Here is a 26,138-nt window from a genome sequence, read left to right on the forward strand (position 1 = left end):
TGTAAATAAGAATTTGTTCTTAACGGACTTGCCTAGTTAATATAAAAAGGTCACACACCACACTACCCAAAAGGTTATTTTGTTGGCATTTACGCATGTCCCCATTACCAGTAAAACAAAATCAAAAATGATTTATTCAACTTACCTTCTGTGCTGTTTTGTTTCATTCTCAACCAGGATTTCTATGGAACGCCGTTTGGGTCTTTGCGTGTCAAAAAAGATGCACGTCAAATAACACTATTTGACGTGTAACACGACACTGTTTCAGTAGCTATAGTTAACTATATAGCTAGGTGTCATCTAAAATAACCTTATAAATTAAGACAGTTCTTGTTTGATTAATTGTGGTCGAATCCATCGGTGAAATTAGCAACAATAAGGATTAGCCACAAGTGGACTTTCCGGTTAGCCTTCAGAATAAAAGTATGGCATATTCTTTTATCATTTGCATCAATGACACTTATTTCGAAGGCAAACCGCAAATTCCACAATTGTGACTAATCCTTATTGTGGCTAGCTTCACAACAAATAACCCGGTCCAGTCGAGCCTCACTAGCCAGATGACGCTAGCTGGCTGCTTATAACGTTAGCTTTTGGCAACAGGGTTAAGTAGCTGGCTAGCTATTTATTTTCAAGAACTGAAGTTCAATTTCAATAGGCGAACAACAATACTTACAAGGATCCCTAAATAATTGTTAAGGATAATGAAAATGACTGCAGGTTCTAATGATCATTGTTTTCAGGCTGGTTGTATTGGTGCTAGCTAGGTACCAAGCTAAAGTTAGCTAGCCCAAAAGTTGCGGTCAAACAAATAATGCTTTATTACCAACGTGGTATTGTAAACACATCGTTCGTGGCTGGTCTTTGCAGACTTTTTTTGTACAGATATGACAGTGCCACTGGTTATTTTTTCACACTCGAAGACCCAAACGGCATTCCATAGTATGCATGTCGTGAAGCTAATCGCAGTGACGCGATTACTGTGCAACTCCAGTAGGACAACATCTGAAAAATAGCGCACTTGGTAGTGTGTACCGGTGCTCGCCCAGTTGGCAAAAGCCAACATCACCCACGGCAGAACGGTTGATTGTCAAGGGCAATCGATTCCATTAACTTGGCTTTAACCTCTAGCGTCGAGCAATCCCGTATCCGGGAGCGTAATTATAGCCTCAAGCTCATTACCATAACGCAACGTTAACTATTCATGAAAATCGCAAATGAAATGAAAGAAATATATTCACTCACAAGCTTAGCCTTTTGTTAACAACACTGTCATCTCAGATTTTCAAAATATGCTTTTCAACCATAGCTACACAAGCATTTGTGTAAGAGTATTGATAGCTAGCATAGCATTAAGCCTAGCATTCAGCAGGCAACATTTTCACAAAAACAAGAAAAGCATTCAAATAAAATAATTTACCTTTGAAGAACTTCGGATGTTTTCAATGAGGAGACTCAGTTAGATAGCAAATGTTAATTTTTTCCCAAAATATTATTTGTGTAGGAGAAATCGCTCCGTTTCGTTCATCACGTTTGGCTAAGAAAAAAATCTGAAAATGCAGTCTCTACAACGCTGAACTATTTACCAAATTAACTCCATAATATCGACAGAAACATGGCAAACGTTGTTTAGAATCAATCCTCAAGGTGTTTTTCACATATCTATTCGATGATAAATCATTCGTGGCAGCTGTGTTTCTCCTCGAAGCAAACGAAAAATACACGCAGCTGGAGATTACGCAATAATTGCAACGGAGGACACCAAGCGTCCACCTGGTAGATGTAGTCTCTTAAGGTCAATCTTCCAATGATTTGCCTACAAATACGTCACAATGCTGTCGACACCTTGGGGAAACGACAGAAAGTCTAAGCTCATTCGTGACCCATACACAGCCATATAAGGAGACATTGGAACACAGCGCATTCAAAATCTGGGGCACTTCCTGTATGAAATTTCATCTTGGTTTCGCCTGTAGCATTAGTTCTGTGGCACTCACAGACAATATCTTTGCAGTTTTGGAAACGTCAGAGTGTTTTCTTTCCAAAGCTGTCAATTATATGCGTAGTCGAGCATCTTTTCATGACAAAATATCTTGTTTAAAATGGGAACTTTTTTTATCCATAAATTAAAAGAGCGCCCCCTATATCCAAGAAGTTAATGGATTTTGTCTAAGTTGTCTCGCTGAAAATGTCTTACTGTTTCAAAATGACTGCTCAAGCCACACAGCCTCGTTGTAAACAGGAAGCATGTTTTGGAATTTTATATTCCGCACTGGCTTCCTTCATTTCACTCTGCCAATTAGGCGAGTATTGTTGAGTAACTACGAAGTTGGTCCATCCTCAGTGGTTTCCTTCCTCTCTGACAACTGAGTTAGGAAGGACACCGGTTTCTTTGTAATCACTGGTTGTATTGATACACCATTCAGTGTGCAATTAATAACTTCACCATTCTCAAAGGGATATACAAGGTCTGCTTTTTTTTTTATTACCCTTCTACCAATAGGTGGCCTTCTTTCCAAGCCTCCCTGGTCTTTTGTGGTTAAATCTGTGTTGATAATTCACTGCTCGACTCAGGGACCTTACAGATAATTGTATGTGTGGGGTACGGAGAGGAGGTAGTCGTTCAAAAATCATGTTAAACACTATTGCACACAGTGAGTCCACGTGATAAGCAAATCTTGACTCCTGAATTATTTAGGCTTGGCATAAAAGGGGTTGAATACTTATTGATTAAAAAGCATTTCAGATTTATAAAGAATAAGTAAAATTTTCAAAAAAACAATTCCGCTTTGACATTATGGGGTATTGTGTGTGTGTGTGTGTGTGGTGGCAGGCAATGTAAATATGCTTTTTTATTAAGGCTGTAAAACAACTAAATGTGAAAAGTCAAGGGGTTTGAATACTTTCTGAAGGCACTGTATGTTAGTCCGTTACTATAAAATCATAGCAGTTATGGGCCTAGGACCTATAACAGGAACTTGTTACAGCCTTTGTAGATCAAATACATCAAGCCTAAAACTTTGAACATAAGTTGGCCACAAAAAGCTCAAATTAAAGGGCTCATTTGTTTGACGGTTGTTTGTTTGTTTGATGCACTAGTATGCAAAATCCTAATCATTATTTACAAGCCTAAATTCACATAGCATACATGTAAATACGTACACCGAGTGTACAAAACAGGAACACCTGCTCTTTCCATGAGACTGAGCAGGTGAATGCTATGATCCATTATTGATGTAACCTGTAAAATCACTTTCAGTGGAAAAGACAGGTTAAAGACTTTTTTAAGCCTCGAGACAATTGAGACATTGTATGTGCCATTCTGGGTTGCAAGGCAAAATATGAAGTGACTTTGAAAAGTAGTAGGTGCCTGGTGCACTGGTTTAAGTGTGTGAAACGCAACGCTGCTGGGATTCACGCTCAAGTATCCCGTGTTTGTCAAGAGTGCTCCCCCACTAGGGATGGGCATGAATAATCGAGAAGGACGTCAAAATTCTATCTTTAACCAGAGATCACATTTTGTTCAAATACTGTAAAACCATTTGTTCGTGATTGATGTCTTGAAAAAAACGTTGACGTGCTCCACTGTTCCATTTGGGACACAACAAAAAAGAAACCAAGCATCACAGTTCTGCTCCCTACATTTCCTTTCCCCTTCATGTCTTACTTAATTGCGTTCAGACCACTCCCTCCACACACGCATGCTGAGTGCACATACGCTTTTATAGGCATTTACTTCTGCATCTACCTGGTGGGATACACGAGCTAAATTCCTTGTCAAATGACGACAGTTTTAACACGTTCAAAATGGACTGGTGAACGGAAGGAAATGGACAGATTCAAATGAGTGGATTCGGCTATTTCGGATACACGTGTGTATAAGGTAGTAGTTGTGGAATAGGTTAGATTACTCATTGGTTATTACTGCATTGTCGGAACTAGAAGCACAAGCATTTCGCTACACTCACATTAACATCTGCTAACCATGTGTATGTGACAAATGAAATTTGATTTGAGCAGAACAGCCAAGTGCTGAAGCAAGTAAAAATAGTCTGTCCTCAGTTGCAACACTCAAGCAACGTCAGCATAAGAACTGTTCGTTGGGAGCTTCATGAAATGGGTTTCCATGGCCGAGCAGCCACACACAAGCTTAAGATCACCATGCGCAATGCCAAGTGTCAGCTGGGGTGGCGTAAAGCTTGCTTGCTTAAAACTCTGGAGCAGTGGAAACGCATTCTCTGGAATGATTTTATTTAACTGACTTGCCTCGTTAAATAAAAGGTTAAGAACAAATTCCTTTTTACAATGACGGCCTACCGCAGCCAAACCCGGATGACACTGGCCGCCCTATGGGACTTCCAATCATGGTCGGATGTGAAACAGCCTGGATTCGAACCAGGGACTGTAGTGATGCCTCTTGCACTAAGATGCAGTGCCTTAGACCGCTGCGCAACTCAGGAACCCCCGATGTGATGAATCATGCTTCACAATCTGTCAGTCCGATGGACAAATATGGGTTTGGTGGATGCTAGGAGAAAGCTACCTGCCCGACTGCATGGTGCCAACTAAAGTTTTGAGTATGAATAATGATCTGGAGCTGTTTTCATGGTTCAGGCTAGGCCCTTAGTTCCAGTGCTACATCATACAATGACATTCTAGAATATTCTGTGCTTCCAACTTTGTGGCAACGGTTTGGAGAAGGCCCTTTCCTGTTTCAGAATGACAATGCCCCCATGCACAAAGCGAGGTCCATACTGAAATGGTTTGTCGAACGGTGTGAAAGAACTTGACTGTCCTGCACAGAGCCCTGACTTCAACCCCATCGAACACCTTTGGGATGAATTGGAACACCCACTGTGACAGGCCTAATCGCCCAACATCAGTGAATAATGTTCGACAAGAAGGTGTCTCCATACCTTTGGTCGTATTTCATCCCCACTTCCTACCATCAAAAGAATCAACAGCGTGACTCCACGTTTACTTCAATATGATAGTTATTATATCAATATTTGCGCATAAAGGCGTTTTCACTGCCATTTCTAGCAATTTAACCAACAAAGATCACACCATGTTGAAGAAATTGTCTGCATTTGTCAAATTGTAGCGAAACGTCCCGTTTCCTGGTATGACTTAACTCATGTAAAAACGGTGAATGGAACGTGGTCGTAGGAAATAAACACTTTCAGAAAACCTAGTGTCGAAATGTAAATGTGGTTGAAGCGTTTCCATGACCCATTTAGGTCAATTGCGCATTAATACACGGAAGACAGGCCTGCATGCCCTCCCACCTATATATCAGGTAGCCCTCAAAAGCCTTCACGGATAAAATGTTAGAATTGACTAACATTTGACATTCTAATTCCCATGTGCCAACATATCGCCACGGGCAGTGCCATTATGAAACTTCCACTCCTGTAGACCTGAAATAATTAGATGGTGAAACTTGCTTCCAACCAATCACACAAGCAAAGCAATTCCGCCATTGTTAAATATCAGGACAAGTATCCTGCAAATAATACTTTTTATAGTTAAAATACATTTAGCAGGCAGACATTTCGAATTAGTTCTACATGTGGGTGGAGTGGCGCTTCATAGTTACGTTGACATCACCATCCCCGTGTACCGTAAATTATTAGTTAAATAAAAGGTTCAATAAAAAAACTACGTTTCCATTTTTGTCGCAAAGACAAGTTAAACAAGATAAATCGACCCGTCTAACGGATATAGAATTGTTGTCGATCTTAAGAAAATGTCTCATCTGCGGTTTCCATTACACACGGCGCAAATATTTGTTTGTTGCGACGTTGCTTTTGTCGAATAAACTGGTCAATGGAAACCTGCCTGCTGTTGGCACCGCCGGAACGCGAGTAGTGACTTGATTGAAGCCACTTTTTCAGTAAATGTACACTTACATTTTTACAAACCTTGTCATACAATCAGTCATTCATTCATTCTCAATGCGAACATGTTTAAAACTTCTTAGCCTATAAATTCATGTCATCTACTCACTCCATCTCTGCTTGAAGTTTTTTAATCCATGTCTTTTTTGAATCCTTCTCGTTACCTCTCCACTCATAGCTCTCACAGGTATCAGCGTTGAGCGTCTTATCTCCCTGGACTGCTTGTCGTTTCTCAAATTAATATGTATCAACCACATTCATCATGGCAGCACAAGGAGAATAGTCGCACAAGTAACGCATGCTGTTGCTCAATGTTCACGGGTAGGCTTCTCTGGGAATTGGAGAGATGAACGCACCAAACTGTACAGTGCGCGGAGCCTATGGTTCGATCAATTGTCAGTTTCTTACGTGGATGTGCTTCATCCGATACAATTACGCTACCAATGCATAACTATTCCTTTGATAACTAGAATTACAGCTAATTTCATCTGGTGAGTTAAGATGACAATCAAATAAAATTGCCATAGGATAGGCGACAAACATATCAGACAAACATATTTCATCCCTAATAAATCGTTTAAAACTTTTCTTAGATATCCTTTTTTGTTTTCAGTGCAGTTATGTAGGACAGCTCATAACTATTAATTAGCCTTTACACTACTGACCAAATAAACGCAACATGTAAAGTGACAGATCCCAGAAATGTTCCATATGCACAAAAAGCATATTTCTTTCACCAACATGGATGTAAGCACATTTGTGGACGAAATCTGAAAGAAATATGCTTTTTGTGCATATGGAACATTTCTGGGAGCTGTCACTTTACATGTTGCGTTTATTTGGTCAGTATTGTAAAGGCTAATTAATAGTTATGAGCTGTCCTACATAACTGCACTGAAAACAAAAAAGGATATCTAAGAAAAGTCTGAAAGAATGTTCCACATGCACAAAAAGCATATTTCTTTCAGATTTCGTGCACAAATGTGCTTACATCCATGTTGGTGAGCATTTCCACTTTGCCAAGATTATCCATCCACCTGACAGATGTGGCATGTCAAGAAGCTGATTTAAACAGCGTGAGCATAACACAAGGCCACTCAAAAATGTGCAGTTTTGTCACACAATACAATGCCATGTTTCAAGTTGATGAGCATGCAATTGGCAGGAATGTAGGAATGTCCACCAGAGCTGTTGGCAGAGAATTTGTTCCTTTCTATGCCCTTGGAGACCAATGTCGTTTTAGAGGATTTGGCAGTACATCCAACCAGCCTCACAACCTCAGACCATGTGTAAGTGTTGTATGGGAGAGCGGTTTGCTGATGTCAATGTTGTGAACAGAGTGGCCCATGGTAACAGTGGGGTTATAAACTCAGCAAAATAAGAAACGCCCCTTTTTCAGGACCCTGTCTTTAAAAAGAGAATTTGTAAAAATCCAAATAACTTCACAGATCTTAATTGTAAAGGGTTTAAACACTGTTTCCCATGCTTGTTCAATGAAACATAAAAAATGAATGAACATGCACCGGTGGAATGGTCGTTAAGACCACCTTGAGCTAGCCATGAGCTAGGCCCATATTCCAGCTAATTCTAGGGCTACAATACCTCTTTTGCCAATTGGCCTGGACTCTTTATTGTCCATACGGAGCCCCGCCGATCCATCACGACTGGTCTGCCGACGTGGTCGCCCAATGTGGTCACAGCGGGCTTTTCTGTTGCGATGCCGCTGAAGACCCATCTTCTTGCCCTGGCCTGCTAGCTTTCTAAGTGCTGTGTCTCCCACTCACCTAGCGTAGTACTGACTACTGAACGGCTCCCTGACTCACCTATTGCTGTTCTTTGGACCCTATGATCACCGGGCTACACAGCTGATGGCCCCTGGACTGTTTCAATAACACGGTACCTCATTTTGTTTATCTGTCAGCCCCAGCCTCGAACTCAGGTCCTCTATGTACCTAACTGACCCGCTCTGCCCCTTCATCGCCATTTACCCGTTGTCTTAGCTCTCCTGATCAACACCTGTGACTGCTTTATGCCTCACTCTAATGTTAATACGCTGTGTCTACTGCTATTTCAGCTAGTCCATATTGTTTTATTTCACTGTAGAACCCTCAGTCCCACCCACCTTGCCCACCTTGCCTTAGCTCTTTTGTCCCACCTCCCACACATGCAGAGACCTCACCTTGCTTAACTGGTCCCACCAGAGACAAAACATTGTCACTCAATGCCTAGGTTTACCTCCACTGTACTCACAACCCACCATACCCTTGTCTGTACATTATACCCTGACTCTGTTCTACCACGCCCAGAAATCTGTTCCTTTTATTCTGTTCCCAACGCACTAGACGACCAGTTCTTATAGCCTTTAGCCATACCCTTATCCTACTCCTCTGTTCCTCTGGTGATGTAGAGGTTAATCCAGGTCCTGTAGACCCCAGTGCCACACCTATTTCCCAGGCGCTATCATTTGTTGACTTCTGTAACCGTAAAAGCATTGGTTTCATGCATGTTAACATCAGAATCCTCCTCCCTAAGAATGTTTTATTCACTGCTTTAGCTCACTCCACCAACCCTGATGTCCTAGCCGTGTCTGAATCTTGGCTTAGGAAGGCCACAAAATTCTGAAATTTCCATCCCCAACTAAATATTTTCCGCCAAGATGACAACCCCGCCCTCTTTGGCAGTTATATCTACTGTAGAGAGAGCCTGCAGAGTTCTGTATCAAGGTCTGTGCCCAAACAGTTCGAGCTTCTACTTCTAAAAATCCACCTTTCCGGAAATAAGTCTCAGTGTTACCGCTTGCTATAGACCCCCCTCAGCCCCCAGTTGTGCCCTGGACTCCATATGCAAATTGATGCCCCCCATTATCTTCAGAGTTCGTATTGTTAGGTGACCTAAACTGGGATGTGCTTAACACCCCAGCTGTCCTACAATCTAAGCTAGATGCCCTCAATCTCACACAAATTATCAAGGAACCTGCCAGGTACAACCCCAAATCCATAAACACGGGCACCCTCATAGATTTTATCCTGACCAACCTGCCCTCTAAATACACCTTTGCTGTCTTCAACCAGGATCTCAGTGATCACTGCCTCATTGCCTGCGTCCGTAATAGGTCCACTGTGAAACAACCACCCCTCATCACTGTCAAACGCTCTGTAAAACACTTCAGCAAGCAGGCCTTTCTAATCGACCAGGCCCGGGTATCCTGGAAGGATATTGACCTCATCTTGTCAGTAGAGGATTGCCTGGTTATTCTTTAAAAGTGTTTTCCTCAACCTCTTAAATAAGCATGCCCCATTCAAAAAATGTAGAACTAAGAACAGATATAGCCCTTGCTTCACTCCAGACTTGACTGCCCTTGATCAGCACAAAACATCCTGTGGTGTTTTGCATTAGCATCGAATAGCCCCCACAATATGCAACTTTTCAGGGAGGTTAGGAACCAATATACACAGGCAGTTAGAAAAGCAAAGGCTAGCTTCTTCAAACAGAAATTTGCATCCTGTAGCACTAACTCCCAAAAGTTCTGGGACACTAAAGTCCATGGAGAGTAAGAGCACCTCCTCCCAGCTGCCCACTGCACTGAAGCTAGGAAACACTGTCACCACTGATAAATCCATGATAGTCGAGAATTTCAATAAGCATTTTTCTACGGCTGAACTTGCTTTCCACCTAGCTACCCCTACCCCGGCCAACAGCTCTGCACCACCCGCAGCAACTTTCCCAAGCCCCACAGCTTCTCATTCACCCAAATCCAGATAGCTGATGTTCTGAAAAGAGCTGCAAAATCTGGACCCCTACAAATCAGCTGGTCTAGACAATCTGGACCTTCTCTTTCTAAAATTATCCTCCAATTGTTGCAACCCCTATTACTAGCCTGTGCAACCTCTTTCGTATCGTCTGAGATCCCCGAAGATTGGAAAGCTGCCGTGGTCATCCCCCTCTTCAAAGGGGGAGACACTCTATACCCAAACTGTTACAGACCTATATCCATCCTGCCCTGCCTTTCTAAAGTCTTTGAAAGCCAAGTTAATAAACAGATCACTGACCATTTGGAATCCCATCGTACCTTTTCCGCTATACAATCTGGTTTCAGAGCTGGTCATGGATGGACCTCAGCCACGCTCAAGGTACTAAACGGTTTCATAACCGTCATCGATAAAAGACAGTACTGTGCAGCCGTACTCATTGACCTGGCCAAGGCTTTTGACTCTGTCAATCACCACATTCTTATCGGCAGACTCAACAGCCAGTCTTGGTTTCTCAAATGGCTGCCTCGCCTGGTTCACCAACTACTTCTCAGAGTTCAGTGTGTCAACTCAGAGGGCCTGTTGTCTGGACCTCTGGGGCGTCCGGACCTCTGGGGTGCCACAGGGTTCAATTCTCAGGCTGACTCTTTTCTCTGTATATATCATTGATGTCGCTCTTGCTGCTGGTGATTCTCTGATCCCCCTCTACGCAGACGACACCATTCTGTATACTTCTGACCCTTCTTTGGACACTGTGTTAACAAACCTCCGGATGAGCTTCAATGCCATACAACACTCTGGTGTCCTCCAACTGCTCTTAAATGCTAGTAAATCTAAATGCATGCTTTTCAACCGATCGCTGCCCGCACCCGCCGGACTAGCATCACCACTCTGGATGGTTCTGACTTAGAATATGTGGACAACTATAAATACCTAGGTGTCTGGTTAGACTGTAAACTCTCCTTCCAGAGTCACATTAAGCATCTCCAATCCAAAATTACATCTAGAATCGGCTTCTTATTTCACAACAAAGCCTCGTAAAACTGACTATCCTACCGATCTTTGACTTTGGCGATGTCATTTACAAAATATCCTCCAACACCTTACTCAGCAAATTGGATGTAGTCTCACAGTGCCATCCGTTTTGTCACCAAAGCCCCATATACTACCCACCACTGTGACTTGTGGGCTCTCATTGGCTGACCCTCGCTTCACATTTGTCGCCAAACTCACTGGCTCCAGGTCATCTATAAGTCTTTGCTAGGTAAAGCCCCGCCTTATCTCAGCTCACTGGTCACCATAGCAACACCCACCCGTAGCACGCACTCCAGCAGGTATATTTCACTGGTAATCCCCAAAGCCAACATCTCATTTGGCCGCCTTTCCTTCCAGTTCTCTGCTGCCAATGACTGGAACGAATTACAAAAATCACTGAAGCTGGAGACCCATATCTCCCTCACTAACTTTAAGCATCAGCTGTCAGAGCAGCTTACTGATCACTGCACCTGTACACAGCCCATCTGTAAATAGCCCACTCAACTTCCTCATTCCACCAATTATTTATTTTTGCTCTTCTGCACCCCAGTATCTACTTGCACATCCTCATCTGCACATCTATCACTCCAGTGTAAATGCTAAATTGTAATTATTTTGCCACTATGGCCTATTTATTGCCTTTCCTCCCTACTCTTCTACATTTGCACACTGTGTATACATTTTTCTATTGTGTTATTGACTGTGTTTGTTTATCCCATGTGTAACTGTTTTTGTCGCACTGCTTTCCTTTATCTTGGCCAGCTCGCAGTTGTAAATGAGAACTTGTTCTCAACTGGCCTGGTTAAATAAAGGTGACATTTAAAATATATATATATTTTAAAAGACTAACTGCTTACAGACAGTAGGAAATTAAGGTCACAGTTATTAAAACTTAGGACACTAAAGAGGCCTTTCTACTGACTCTAAAAAACACAAAAAGAAAGTTGCCCAGGATCCCTGCTCATCTGCGGGAACGTGCCTTAGGCATGCTGCAAGGAGGCATTAGGACTGCAGATGTGACCAGGGCAATAAATTGCAATGTCCGTACTGTGAGACGCTTAAGACAGCGCTTCAGGGAGACAGGACAGACAGCTGACCGTCCTCGCAATGGAAGACCACGTGTAACACCTGCACAGAATCTGTACAAACAAACATCACACCTGCGGGACATGTACAGGATGGCAACAACTGCTCGAGTTACACCAGGAATGCACAATCCCTCCATCAGTGCTCAGACTGTCCGCAATAGGCTGAGAGAGGCTGGACTGAGGGCTTGTAGGCCTGTTGTAAGGCAGGTCCTCACCAGACATCACCGGCAACAACGTCGCCTATGGGCACAAATCCACCGTCGCTGGACCAGACAGGATTGGTAAAAAAGTGCTCTTCACTGACGAGTCACGGTTTCGTATCACCAGTGGTGATGGTCGGAATCGTGTTTATAGTCGAAGGACTGAGCGTTACACCGAGGCCTGTACTCTGGAGCGGGATCAACTTGGAGGTGGAGGGTCCGTCATGGTCTGGGGCGGTGTGTCACAGCATCATCCGACTGAGCTTGTTGCCATTGCAGGCAATTTTAACGCTGTGCTTTACAGGGAAGACATCCTTCTCCCTCATGTAATACCCATCCTGCAGTCTCATCCTGACATGACTTTAGCATGACAATACCACCAGCCATACTGCTTACTGATACTGATCTGTGGCGTGATTTCCTGCAAACAGGATTGTCAGTGTTCTGCCATGGCCAGTGAAGAGCCCGGATCTCAACTTACTTTTGATTTTGACCCCCCTTTGTTCAGGGACACATTATTCAATTTTTGTTAGTCACATGTCTGTGGAACTTGTTGAGTTTGTTTTAGTTTAATCTTTTTATGTTCATACATATATTTACACATGTTAAGTTTGCTGAAAATTAACGCAGTTGACAGTGAGGATGTTTCTTTTTTTGCTGAGTTTAGTATGGGCAGCCATAAACCACGGACAATGAACACAATTACATTCTATCAATGGCAATTTTGAATTCACAGATTATGTGACGAGATCTTGAGGCCCATTGCTCTGCCATTCATCCCCCGCCATTGCCTCATGTTTTAGCAAGATGATGCACTGTCCCATGTTGCAAGGACCTGTACACAATTCCTGGAAGCTGACAATGTCCCAGTTGTTCCATGGCCTGCATACTGACATGTCACCCATTGAGCATGTTTGGGATGGTCTAGATTGAGGGGTACGACAGCGTGTTCCAGTTCCCAGCAATATCCAACAACTTTGCACAGCCATTGGAGAGGGGTGGGCCACCATTTCACCATTCCACTGAAGTCGGTTCCTCTCCTTGTTTGGGCGGCGTTCGGCGGTCGGCGTCACCGGTCTTCTAGCCATCGTCGATCCACTTCATTTTCCATTTGTTTTGTCTTGTTTTCCTACACACCTGGTTTTCATTCCCTCATTACGTGTTGTGTATTTAACCCTCTGTTCCCCCCAAGTCTTTGTGTGGTACTGTTTGTTTTAAGTGCTTGTGCACATGTTTACTGGTGCTCATCGGGTTTTGTACCCATGCTGGTATATTCTTTATGCTGTTGGTTTTGCAATTAAACTGCTCCGGCTATTACCTAGTTCTGCTCTCCTGCGTCTGACTTCCCTGCCACCAGTTACGCACCCCTTACAATAACAATCAAAATCCAACTCTATGCAAAGGAAATCTCGCACTGCATGAGGCAAATAGTGGTCACACCACATACTGACTTGTTTTCTAATCTACGCCCCTATTTTTAAGGTATCTGTGACCAACAGATGCATATCTGTATTTCCGGTCATTTGAAATCCATAGATTAGGGCCTAATGAATTAATTTCAATTGACAGATTTCTTTGTGCTGCGTTACAGTTCATATAATCTTTGAAATTGTTGAGTTGTTTTTGTTCAGTAAATGTACGAGTTCACTAAGCTCATGTTACCAACTAGCATTATCAATTGCCACTAACAGTTCCATAATGATTGTTTTCACCATTAAATGCTATCCTATATGCTTATGTCCTATAGACTTATTCTATACACACATTTGGCACAGATCAGTGATTTGACATTAATCATCATACAGTGCATTCGTAAAGTTCAGACCCCTTGACCTTTTCCACAGCTTGTTACATTACAGCCTTATTCTAAGATGGATTTAAAAAAAATTGTTGTTGCAAATATCAAATATTTTCTTTAAATATTGCGTTTACAAAGGTATTCAGACCCTTTTACTCAGTACTTTGAAGCACCTTTGGCAGCGATTACAGCATCGAGTCTTCTTGGATATGATGCTACAAGCTTGGTACACCTGTATTTGGGGAGTTTCTCCCATTCTTCACTGCAGATCCCCAGAAATTCTGTTAGGTTGGATGGGGAGCGTTTTTCAGGTCTCTCCAGAGATGTTAGTTCGGGTTCAAGTCGGTTCTGGCTGGACCACTCAAGGACATTCAGAGACTAGTCCGGAAGCCACTCCTGCCTTTTCTTGGCTGTGTGCTTAGGGTCGTTGTCCTGTTGGAAGATGAACCTTCATCCCAGTATGAGGTCCTGAGCACTCTGGAGCTGGTTTTCATCAAGATCTTTCTGTACTTTGCTCTGTTCATCTTTTCCTCGATCCTGGCTAGTCTCCCAGTCCCTGCCGCTGAAAAAGATCCCCACAGGATGATGCTGCCACCGCCATGCTTCACCGTAGGGATGGTTCCAGGTTTCCTCCAGACATGACGATTGGCATTCAGGCCAAAGAGTTCAATCAAAGTTTCATCAGACCAGAAGATCTTGTTTCTCATGGTCTGAGAGTCCTTTAGGTGCCTTTTGGCAAAGTCCAAGTGGGCTGTCATGTTCCTTTTACTGAGGAGTGGCTTCTGTCTGGCCATTCTACCATAAGGGGCTGATTGGTTGAGTGCTGCAGAGATAGTTGTCCTTCTGGAAGGTTCTCCCATCTCCACAGATGAGCTCTGTCAGAGTGACCATCGGGTTCTTGGTTACCTTCCTGACCAAGGCCCTTCTCCCTCGTTTGCTAAATTTGACCGGGCTGATAGCTCTATGAAGAGTGGTGGTGGTTCCAAACTTCTTCCATTTAAGAATGATTGCGGCAACTAGGGATGCCTGATATGTCGGTGAACATATCGTAATCGGCCGATATTAGCTAAAAATGCCAACATCGGTATTGGCCCGATGTCTAGTTTATCACCGATGTCAAAGCTGACGTACATGACGTAATGTTGCTCTACACGTGCAACACAGCATTCCTAACCTAGCCCACAATGTCTGCTGTGTGGATCGAGCAGTCAACAAGTCGAGCAGTCATTTGAAAGTAAGAATTTCAGCGAGACAGCTCCAAGGCAAAATCCATTAACACCAAGATAATGGAATTCATTGCCCTTGACAATCAACCGTTCTCTGTCGTGGGTGATGTCGGCTTTCGCGACTGGTCGTGCACTGGTACACACTACCAAGTGCGCTATTTTTCTGATGTTGCCCTACCGGAGTTACACAGTAATAGCGTCACTGCTATTAGTTTCACAACATACTTTGGAATGCCGTTTCGGTCTTTGCGTGTCTAAAAAGAACCATCAAATGACAATAACACTATTTGACACGTCAAATAACAGTTCTATTACAGAATATGTGTTCTGAATATGCATGTGTAAGCCAAGCGCCACCACTACTATCAGTAGCACTGTCAAAGCTGTACAAAAAAAGTCTGCAAACACTGGCCACGAACAATGTGTTTACAATACTGTGTTGGTAATAAAGCATTATTTGTTTGACTGCAACTTCTGGGGTAGCAAGCTAGCTAGCTAGGTACTCAGCTAAAGCACCAATACAACCAGCCTGAAAACAATTTTCCCAACGTTATCAGCCTCAAACGTCCACGCAGTATTGTTTTTCCTCAGGAATAGTGTTCAATTCAGTTTCAGAGTCCCTCATTAAGAGCTACGATGCTAATGTTCTCTAGGTGTCACTGAGTAGACTGATACCCCATGTCATTGATCCACAATCCATAGGTAAGGCTGTGCAGTGAAATAAGGATGTCCCCAATGCAATTCTAAAGTCGAATACATCCAGTGTGATTTCAACAGATTTTTGTCAAATTAACAAATCATTGTCTTTTGTTAATTTTATGTCACAACATTCCAAACTCGTTTAGCATGATCTATTAAATGATGACAAGTTTACTATTTGCATCACTGTCAATTACATACTATTCACTATTGTGGCTAGCTAAAACATAGATGGGTCCGACCACCATTAATCAAATAAGAAATGTCTTATAAATTAGGGTTATTTTATGATACCTAGTTATATAGCTAGCTAACTATAGCTACTGAAACAGATTGTCATTTTGCTATGTTTTTGGGGAAGAACACTGTTTACATCCATGAGATAACCAGCACTGTAGGTGCGCGAGACAACTTTACCAGCATCATAGCAGACGTATCGATGAATCATTGTGACATATGAGTGATAGTGTAATCAATGTGTAAGAACTATGTAAAAGATGTTTGAATTCGTTAAATTATTGTGCAGTCATATTTAGGTCCTGATTGGTCAAGCTTATTTGGGTCTTTGCGTGTCAAAAAATACACGTGTGTATTTTTTGACACGAAAAGACCCAAACCGCGTTCCATAGAAATCCTGGTTGAGAATAAAACGACTGAACAACAAAACAGCACAAAGTAAGTGAAAGAAATAGGTTTTGATTATGTTTTGCTGGTAATGGGGACATGCGTAAATGCCAACAAATATAATTTTGGTTGGTGTGAACTTTATTTAACCAGGCAAGTCAGATTAAGAACAAATTCTTATTTACAATGACGGCCTTCCCTGTCAAAAATTCGGACGACTCAGGGCCAATTGTGTGCCGCCCTATGGACTCCCGTTTATGGCCGGATGTGCATGGATGCATGCATGGCAGCATGGATTCGAACCAGGGACTGTAGTGACGCTTCTTGCACTGAGATGCAGTGCCTTAATCTGCTGTGTGTGTGTGTGTTAACTATTTAACTGTACTAAAATGCTTAAGTCCGCCAAAATTTTAAATACCGGGTATCGGGATCGTTTTATTTGGCATGGAAAATATAAGGTATCGGCCAAAAAATGTCATTGTTGATTCACTAGAGGCAACTGTGTTCTTGGGGACCTTCAATGCTGCAGACATTTTTTTGGTACCCTTCCCCAGATTTGTGCTTCGACACAATCATGTCTTGGAGCTTTATGGAAAATTCTTTAGACCTAATGGCTTGGTTTTTGCTCTGACATGCACTGTCAACTATGGGACCTTATATAGACAGGTGTGTGCCTTTCCAAATAATGTTCAATCAATTGAATTTACCACAGGTGGACTCCAATCAAGTAATAGGAACATCTCAAGGATGATAAATGGAAACAGGACACACCTGAGCTCAATTTCGAGTCTCAAAGCAAAGGGTCTGAATACTATTGACTACTGTCGTACCCCATTTTTTTTTTGCACATTTTATAAACCGTTTTTCTCTTTGTCATTATGGGGTATTGTGTGTGTGTGTGTGTGTAGATGAGAAACAAAACAAATATTTTATCAATTTTAGAATAAGGCTGTAACAATGTGGAAAGTCAAGGGTTCTGAATACTTTCTGACTGCACTGTAAAGTGATGCATCGTGGCATTCATGAGGTTGAGCGATGAATAGTTTGGTTTGTTTACCCTTTAACCAGTCTGCCACCAGCCTCAGCTGGACCAGAGCGGTGGGTCCTCCTGAGGCGCCTGTCACAAGAGCATCAACCTCCTCCCTCTCCTCTGGAATGCTTTGAAGATTTTTTCAATTCATGCTTTACTTGCATGGTCGGTATACAACTATTCAGGTTCAGACAGAAGGGGAGAGGGAGATTGTAGATGTTTAGATGAGAGCCACTCACGCTTGAGGCCTCACGCACCGACGAGTAGGACTGCACCCCCCCCCAAACCTAAATCCAGCCTCCTTCGCCATCTGTTTACCTTCGCTTGAGATTAAGCATCAAGATTACACCTTACTTCTGTATGTGAACTGAAGGAAGGTTTAATCAACATTTTAGAAAAATGGGCAGCAATAATGACGATATGTATCAATTTGGCTAGGAGAATAACAATTTTGGTGTCTATGGCACTAGGTCAAGACCGATGTATTTCTTCTGAGTCAATTCCAAATAAATGACCTCATTCATTTGTTAATCCCAAATAATAAGGGATGACGGGAATGCTCACACTGGGATCGACAAGAGGAAAAGCTCCAGTTTCTCTGCTTCTCCCGCCATCCTAGCTCTATTTGTCTGGAAGAGATGTGGATAAGTAGTTGAGAATTTATTTTTTTAAAGAAATACAATTAATTGGAAGCAGTGACATGTCAACATCTGACCTTCAACTACTTTTGAAGATTATTTACAGTGATCACTTCTGTTAAGATATTTTCATTACCTGTGAGCGTAGTGTCCATCTTGTTCAGTAGTGTGGTTTGAATCTCATAACCCAGTAGTGAGGCTCATATTTCAGACTCCCTCACAATGTATTGTCTCTCCTTCAAGCTATCAGTTATTGTTTGCTCTAATGTAGACTTTGAAACTCTATATTTAAACTGTGGGCACACCCTTTTGGTTTGCCTAACAATATGATGTGCTTGGAGTCAAGCGTCATAAGAAACAGAAATCCAAAGCAGACATCTGTGTTGTTTACAGGATATGATACCAAGCAGAGTTTTAAAGTTAACTTGAAAGTGCCAGGACTAAACTTAATCTTAGTCCCGGAAATCGGCCCTAAATGTCCTAACAGCTTCACCTTTCGACCTCAAGCACCAAATTCAGTCTTGTGAAGGCCCTCCCTGTGTCACTACTATTTGATATCAATTTTACATTGTGGCTGTGGAATCTAGTGGAAACCGTTTATCATCCTCACACAGGCTTGAAAATCACCTCACCAAATCCTGATTTGTCCAAATAATCAACGACAAACCCCAAACCAGGAACTACTGCTGCTCATAATCACATCATTTTATGTGAGTCTTGACAGATTCTCGTTTCACCTGTCCATGAGAATCTGTCCACGGGAGATTAGGTCAATTCCAATGCAATTTGTTTTTGGAATGGATTTCAGTATTCGAATTGAAACATATTAAGTTAATGAGGGTTTTTCCAGTTGTAATACCATTTTCTACTGAACAATTCAAAGGAATGTACCTCAGTCAAACCAATCAACATTAAGCTTGTACACAGCAAATTGACCAGTGTTGATTGATTTCAGGAGTCAGAGTGAAATGAACACTCAGTGGTGTAAAATAACTCCCAATGTTGGTGTTAACTTCTACTGGATTGGTGTCCCGAAATCGGGTTAGTTATTGCTCAATATGCAATAATGTGACTAGAATGACATTGTTAACAACAGCCAACTTCCCGGGACATAGACATGTCTTATATGGGCAGAAAGCTTAAATGATTGTTAATCTAACTGCAGTGTCCAATTTACAGTAGCTATTACAGCGGAAAAATTCCATGTGTTCTGTTGTGCACTATCACGGTAACTGGTTTGATAGATTCACCTCTGAAGGTGAATAATGTCCTTACATGCAATCATCCTGAGGGTACCAGAGATAAAAATGTAGCATAGTTTTGTTTGATAAAATACATTTTTATATTCAAATGTAGGAACTGGGTTCTACAGTTTGACCCCACTGCTGTCTCTGGTCCACACCCACCCCGCCCGGCCATCTAGATGTGTGAAGGTTAGTGTATTTTCTGTAGGGAAGCTAATGATCCATTATGTATGACATTCCTGGGAGTGTGGAAACTTACATTTTTTATTACCATAGCATTTTTGTATCTTTATAGTTATGTACTTGAAAATGTATCAATTGACCAATTCGGCACATTTGGGCAAACTCGTGAAGGACAACTTACTTACTGACTTTATTGTCCCCATGGGGAAATTTTGTTGCGGTGTCATGTACACATTTAAAGTGGTGTTTAAATACAAAACAAAATTGACAACACAACTTTTCATTACAGTTACAAGCCAATACATTTTTTTTTAAAGGCTGGCCTTACTGAATCGATAGGAACATTAGCCCAAGCTATTTAGGAGGGATAACACACCTGGCACAAATTATTGTCTAGTTCTGTTTTTCCTGCTGAGGGGTGCCCTATACCTGCACTCAGAGGGGATTAGTTCAAAGTCCGGGTACAGGGGGTGGCTTGGGTCTAGACCTGACAGACTTGATACAAAATATTATGCAGTGATGTAATTCTGAAACTTTGCGTATACACACTGCTGTCTTGTGGACAACATCTAAATGACATCTAGAATCCTACATCACTGTCTGTCCTTTCTCTTCAAAGACGATGCAACATTTTTTTTTAAACGCATGTTTGTTTTATCTTTCACCAGATCGAATGTGTTTTATTCTCCAACATTAATATAACATTTCCACAAACTTCAAAGTGTTTCCTTTCAAATAGTATCAAAAATATGCATATCCTTGCTTCTGGTCTTGAGCTACAGGCAGTTCGTTTTGGGTATGTCATTTCAGGCGGAAATTGAAAAAAGGATCCGGTCCTTTTTGGCTAGGCTCCTTTTTTCTCAATTGCCGCCTGAATGACGTGCCCAAAGTAAACTGCCTGTTGCTCAGGCCCAGAAGCCAGGATATGCATATAATTGGTACCATTGGAAAAAAAACACGTTGCAGTTTGTAGCAATGTTAAAATAATGTAGGATAATATAACACAATAAATATGGTAGGAGAAAATCCAATGAAAAACAAGAGAGACAATCCTCTTACAATGGCAGGTATAAGGTCATACTGAAAATTAGCTCCCTGAATGCAATTCCTATGGCTTCCACAGGGTGTCAGCAGTCTATGCTCAAGGTTTCAGGCTTCTAACTTCAAAAACTAATAAATAACAGTCAAATCGATGACATCAACTAAACTGACTTTTTGGGATATAAAGAAGGATTTTATCTAACAAAACGACACTACATGTTATAGCTGGTACCCTTTGGATGACAAATCAGAGGAAGATTTTCAAAAAGTAGGTGAAAATTAATCGCTATTTGAGAATTTATGAAACCTGTGCCGGTGGAAAAATATTTTGTTGTGGGGCGTCATCCTCAAACAATCGCATGGCATGTTTTTGCTGTAATACCTACTGTAAATCGGACAGTTAGATTAACAAGAATTTAAGCTTTCAACCGATATAAGACACTTGCCATGTACCTATAAATGTTTAATATCTATAATTTTTATGATTATTTATTCGAATTGCGTTCCCTCCAGTTTCACCAGAAGTTGTCCCGCTAGAGGGACGCCTAGCCCTAAAAAGTTTTAACCTGTTTAGGATAGGGGGCAGCATTGTCACGTTTGGATGAAAAGCGTGCCCAGAGTAAACTGCCTGCTACTCAGTCCCAGTTACTAATATATGCATATTATTAGTAGATTTGGATAGAAAACACTGAAGTTTCTAAAACTGTTTGAATTATGTCTGTGAATATAACAACTCATATGGCAGGCGAAAACCTGAGAGAAATCCAAACAGGAAGTGGGAAATCTGAGTTTTGTAGTTTTTCAAAGCTTGTCCTATCGAAGTGTCTATGGGGTCAAATTGCACTTCCTAAAGCTTCCACTAGATGTCAACAGTCTTTAGAAACTTGTTTGAGGCTTCTACTGTAAAGGGGGGGCTCATAAGGGCTCTTTGAGTCAGTGGCCTGGCAGAGAGCCACAAACTCGTGACGCTCGTTCACGTGAGAGGTAGCTCGCGTTCCATTGCTTTTCTAAAGACAAAGGAATTCTCCGGTTGGAACATTATTGAAGATTTATGTTAAAAACATCCTAAAGATTGATTCTAAACATCGTTTGACACGTTTCTACAGACTGTAACGGAACTTTTGGACTTTTTGTCTGGACCTAATGCTCACGCCTCATGAAGATGGATCACTGGGCTGAACGCGCTAACAACAAGGAGGAATTTCAACATAAATGATGAACTTTATCGAACAAATCAAACATTTATTGTGGAACTGGGATTCCTGGGAGAGCATTGAAGATCAAGATGAAGATCATCAAAGGTAAGTGAATATATATAATGCTATTTCTAACTAATGTTGACTCCACTACTTGGCGGATATTTCTTTGGCTGGTTTGGTCTCTGAGCGCCATACTCAGATTATTGCATGGTATGCTTTTTCTGTAAAGCTTTTTTGAAATCTCACAAAGCGGTTGCATTAAGGAGAAGTCTATCTTTAATTCTGTGAATAACACTAGTATCTTTTATCAATGCTTATTATGAGTATTTCGGTAAATTGATGTGGCTCTCTGCAAAACATATGTATTGTGTAACATGATGGCCTATGAGTGTCATCTGATGAAGATCATCAAAGGTTAGTGATGAATTTGATCTATATTTCTGCTTTTTGTGACTCCTCTCTTTGGCTGGAAAAATGGCTGTGTGTGTTTTTGTGACTTGGCTCTGACCTAACATAACCATAGGTTGTGCTTTCGCTGTAAAGCCATTTTGAAATCAGACACGATGGGTAGATTAACAAGAAGTTTCTTTCATTTGGTGTATTGCACTTGTTAATGTGTGAAAGTTACATATTTCGGAAAAATATTTTTGAATTTCGCGCACTGCATTTTCAGAGGAATGTTGTCGAGGGGTGCCGCTAGCGGAAGCTCCTGAGTAATGCAGGTTACTGGTAATCTGACTGTCGATTTAGGTTTGCAAGCATATCTAAACAAACCTGACACATTTTGGTCTTCCCGTATGCTGCAGCTCGTTTTTGTGTAATGTTACGAAAAACACTAAGAAAGAAGAAACATCAGAATAACTCACATTTAACACCAGGTTAAATCATGTTTCTTAATTTTATATATCTGTATTCTTTAATTATTTATTTTTAGTAGTTAATTAGACATTTATTTTCTACAAATGTGCGGCAAGCCTACTCAGTTGAACTAACAATTTACCTGTGGAGTGCACTGAAACACTAGCACTGCCTCTCAGAACCACCTGAAGCACAAATGCTATTATCTGCTTGAATAAAACCTAGTGATAATATACTATTGTAATGCCAAAATGTACTCAAATAAGATGAGTAAGTTGGATGTTTTCATATCTTTATAATAAGAGGAAGTCTCCAAATGCAGTGGTTGTGCTGTTACCACTAGCCACAGGAAGTGAAAGTGAAATTGTGTTAGTTTGATAGCACCTGCACCGTGTCAAGTAGATCAAACATTTCCCCTCCCTTCCTGTCATATGATGTTTATTAACAGGAAATTGTGAGATGCAAAAGTATTTGAAATACACCTCTTACACAAATTGAGATGATGCTGAAGAAATCTGCTATTGCAAAAATGATCCAAGGGCTGCATAAAAAACCTGAATACACAATTGACTCGCTCTAATCCTCCAGACTGTGCAATACACATGTAGTGATTTGTCCGTTTTTTTGTTCTCTCTCTATTCTCGTTTTTACACCTATCCGGTATATACCTTACACTTTAAATGTATGAAACCAATATCCATTTTTCTGTGCTTTGCATAGTGAATAAAGATATCTCCAAACATAGGCCTAAGCTAAGTACCACAGGTAATGCTGCGTAGTGCAAAATTGAACTCGACACTGTCATGACGTTGGCCTGGGGGGTAGGTTTATGACAGTCATAAATACCTCTTCCTCCCTTTTTCCTCTCTCTACCCTACTGAGGTTACATTTGCAAAACCCTTGGTTAAGAAGTGCCTGTTTATAAATATGAGACTTGAAACCGTTTGTGATAGCAACATGATCAAGTTGCTTGAAACTAGTCTGAAGCATCATTCAAAGACCAATCTGTGTGAGAACCAGGTGTAGAGAATATTTTCTGTACACCTGGTTCTATATAAGTTGAATTTCTGTCTTTTGACTTCTTCCTCACCCCCTTGTTCCTGACCTCCTCAGTCCTTCCCTGCATCTCCCAAGCCTTCTTCCAATGAGCCTCCAACATTGCTGGAGAGGGGGAATTGCTGCGGAAGTTAAGCCTGACCTCCTCGGGGGACCTTGAGCTGACGAACAGGGTCACTCAGTGGAAGAAGCTCATAACACAGAACAGGTGGGTACTATCATCTCAGCTGTGCCATAACATGCCAATAACAGATTTGTATGAGTTTGCTATGAATCTCCTTGGCACTGCATTGTTAATTGATCAGAAAATACATTATCATATAAACTTGGCAAAGAAATTATATTTTAAATAGACAACCTATTTTTTCATTGTGTGATGTAAATAAAGGCTAGGTGGAGATGAATGTATGCTGATGATAATGAGTTGCTGGCCCAAGAGGTAGATAAGCCTTTGACTGACGAGACCCAATAATCTATATCAAAGACTTTGACTTTGAGCAGTCGGCGAGGAGAGGATCAACCATTTCAGAGCACAACAGAGAGAAGGAGGCTGCCCTCAACAACCTGCACTCCCCAAGCTAAACGTCTCCAAAGTGGGGTAAAATTATTTCTAAGGGCCCTCACAGATGTGTTGAATGTCATGGACGATTACTCCACACGCTTTCATTCCTAAGCGCTGCTAGAACATCCATACTGTAACTGGTAAAGGTCTATTTTAAAGGTAGAAACCCCATACACCTGTCCGCACTTTATCTCCAAAGACCTGTGATGCATGATCTTGTGATTGGTGAAAATATTTCATATATGTTAGAAATAACTTATAGATTGTGATTATTTTATTAGAACGTCCAGAAGGACTTTTCATGTGATTATAACTGATGCCAAAGCAGTGTTTGTTTGATCAAACTTGCCTCACTATTGAATTTTAAGATATTGTTTGTAAATTAGAGTTGAAGTAATTATTTTGGAGAAACAAAGTAGTTCAATTATTTTGAGTTTTTTAATTTATTTTGAAGGGTTGAAGATGATTTATTTTCAACAAAGATGTTTGTTGCATGATTCTGCACAAGTTATTTCTAGGTACTGAAAATGAGTTCCTCTTAAGTTATATTATTTATAAGTGAGGAATCCATCAGGAGGCACAACACACAGGTGTCAATGTCAGTCTGTTACTAGTCAATGGGAAGGTTGAATGCTGTCAAATCACTTTGTTTTGTGTATTCTCAGAACCATCGACCTTGTGCAATAAAGCAACCAATGTTTGTATGAAGGCATCGTTTTGTTTTTGTTATGTGCATTTCCTCACCAGTGACATATCTCTCAAACGACGCTGGCTATCTGCTCACTCTTCCTCGCAGACAGTGTACTGTAATGATGAAGGTACACTAAAGTGTTGTCAGTTTCTTATTTGGTCGGTTGCCCATAAGGGCCATGGGGTCGAAAGTCTAATACGTCTGTGACAGCAGTCAATGGTGATGTCCCAGGTTATCATTTATTTTTGGGAAGCTGCCTGGAGAAGTGTTAAACTTCTCAGTAACCACATTGATGTGGAACAATCCTCTGAGATGCACAGTGTGACAGCTAAAAAGATGACCTGGCACACACCCAATGATAGCCATGGTGAACATGTATGAAATTACAATGTAATGGAACTTGTAAGTCCATGCATTTCTCTTGTAACCCCAAATGTGGCCCTTAAGGCCAGCCGCTTCTATTGGGCTTTATATCAGCAAGACCTGGAATACCAGAGTCATGTTCAGAGAGACACACTATGGCAAAATGTTCTGTTTGGCAATGGAAAATGAGAATGAGTGTTTCTCAATGGAAACGTTCAGGTAGAACCTCCTTGTTTCAAAGTGTTTTCTCCCACTGGACACGACCCAGATGTGTAGGCTCTGGTCAAAGAGTAAAATAAGATGTAGTGCCTTGAATGCTGTCTGCATGTTTTCGCTCCTCCCTTCTCCTTGACTGATGAATTAAGGTCACTGATTAGTAAGGAACTCCCCTCACCTGGCTGTCTAGGTCTTAATGAAAGGAAAAAACAAAAACTAGCAGACACTAGGCCAGGGGTGTCAAACTCATTTCATAGAGGGCCAAGTGTCTACTGGTTTTTGGTTTTTCCATAATATAAGATAATGTTCTAGACATGTTTCGTGGGAACGTTGCCCAGTTTTCTGTGGGTTAGGAGAATATTCCATCTACGTCCCACCAAACATACACAGCACATGGTTGCCATGTTCTCAGAATATAAGATATTCATGTTCTAGACAAGTTTCATGGGAACATTCCTGTGTATAAGTCATCAGGACGTTGCCTGATGGCCCCTCCAAAAATAATATTGTTTCACCAACCCTGTTTACTGTGGCCCAGCCCATCAAGGATCTGATTGATGAACCACTAATCCATTAACAGCTCTCTGTTGGCAAGGTTAGGTACACTCACACAAACAATGCTTTTAACATAGTGTTTTCAACTTACATGTAGTACATTATTAAATTGTGCATGTTCATTTGTACAGTAATTATTATTCAACATGTGCTCCGCAGGGATTTGAACTCACAACCTCATTC

General features: G+C 41.4%; 1 protein-coding gene across 4 annotated transcripts in view; it reads right to left on the bottom strand.

Annotated features, from left to right (window-relative positions):
- LOC112221578 (DENN domain-containing protein 2D) overlaps window positions 1-26,138 on the bottom strand; it is a 57,903-nt gene that overhangs the window by 24,618 nt on the left and 7,147 nt on the right. Inside the window, exon 1 of one of the 4 annotated variants that reach the window (XM_024383720.2) lies at window positions 18,124-18,237. The exons of 1 other annotated variant lie outside the window; for it this stretch is intronic. In XM_024383720.2, coding sequence (XP_024239488.1) covers window positions 18,124-18,142 — 19 coding nt within the window. In that variant the 5' untranslated portion in view covers window positions 18,143-18,237. Of the gene's footprint in view, window positions 1-6,009; window positions 6,470-18,123; window positions 18,238-26,138 lie in introns of those variants that run through there. 2 more of the 4 variants (XM_024383717.2, XM_024383716.2) reach the window with 2 other exon arrangements.

Source organism: Oncorhynchus tshawytscha, linkage group LG22, assembly GCF_018296145.1.
Source record: "Oncorhynchus tshawytscha isolate Ot180627B linkage group LG22, Otsh_v2.0, whole genome shotgun sequence".
NCBI lineage: Eukaryota > Metazoa > Chordata > Actinopteri > Salmoniformes > Salmonidae > Oncorhynchus > Oncorhynchus tshawytscha.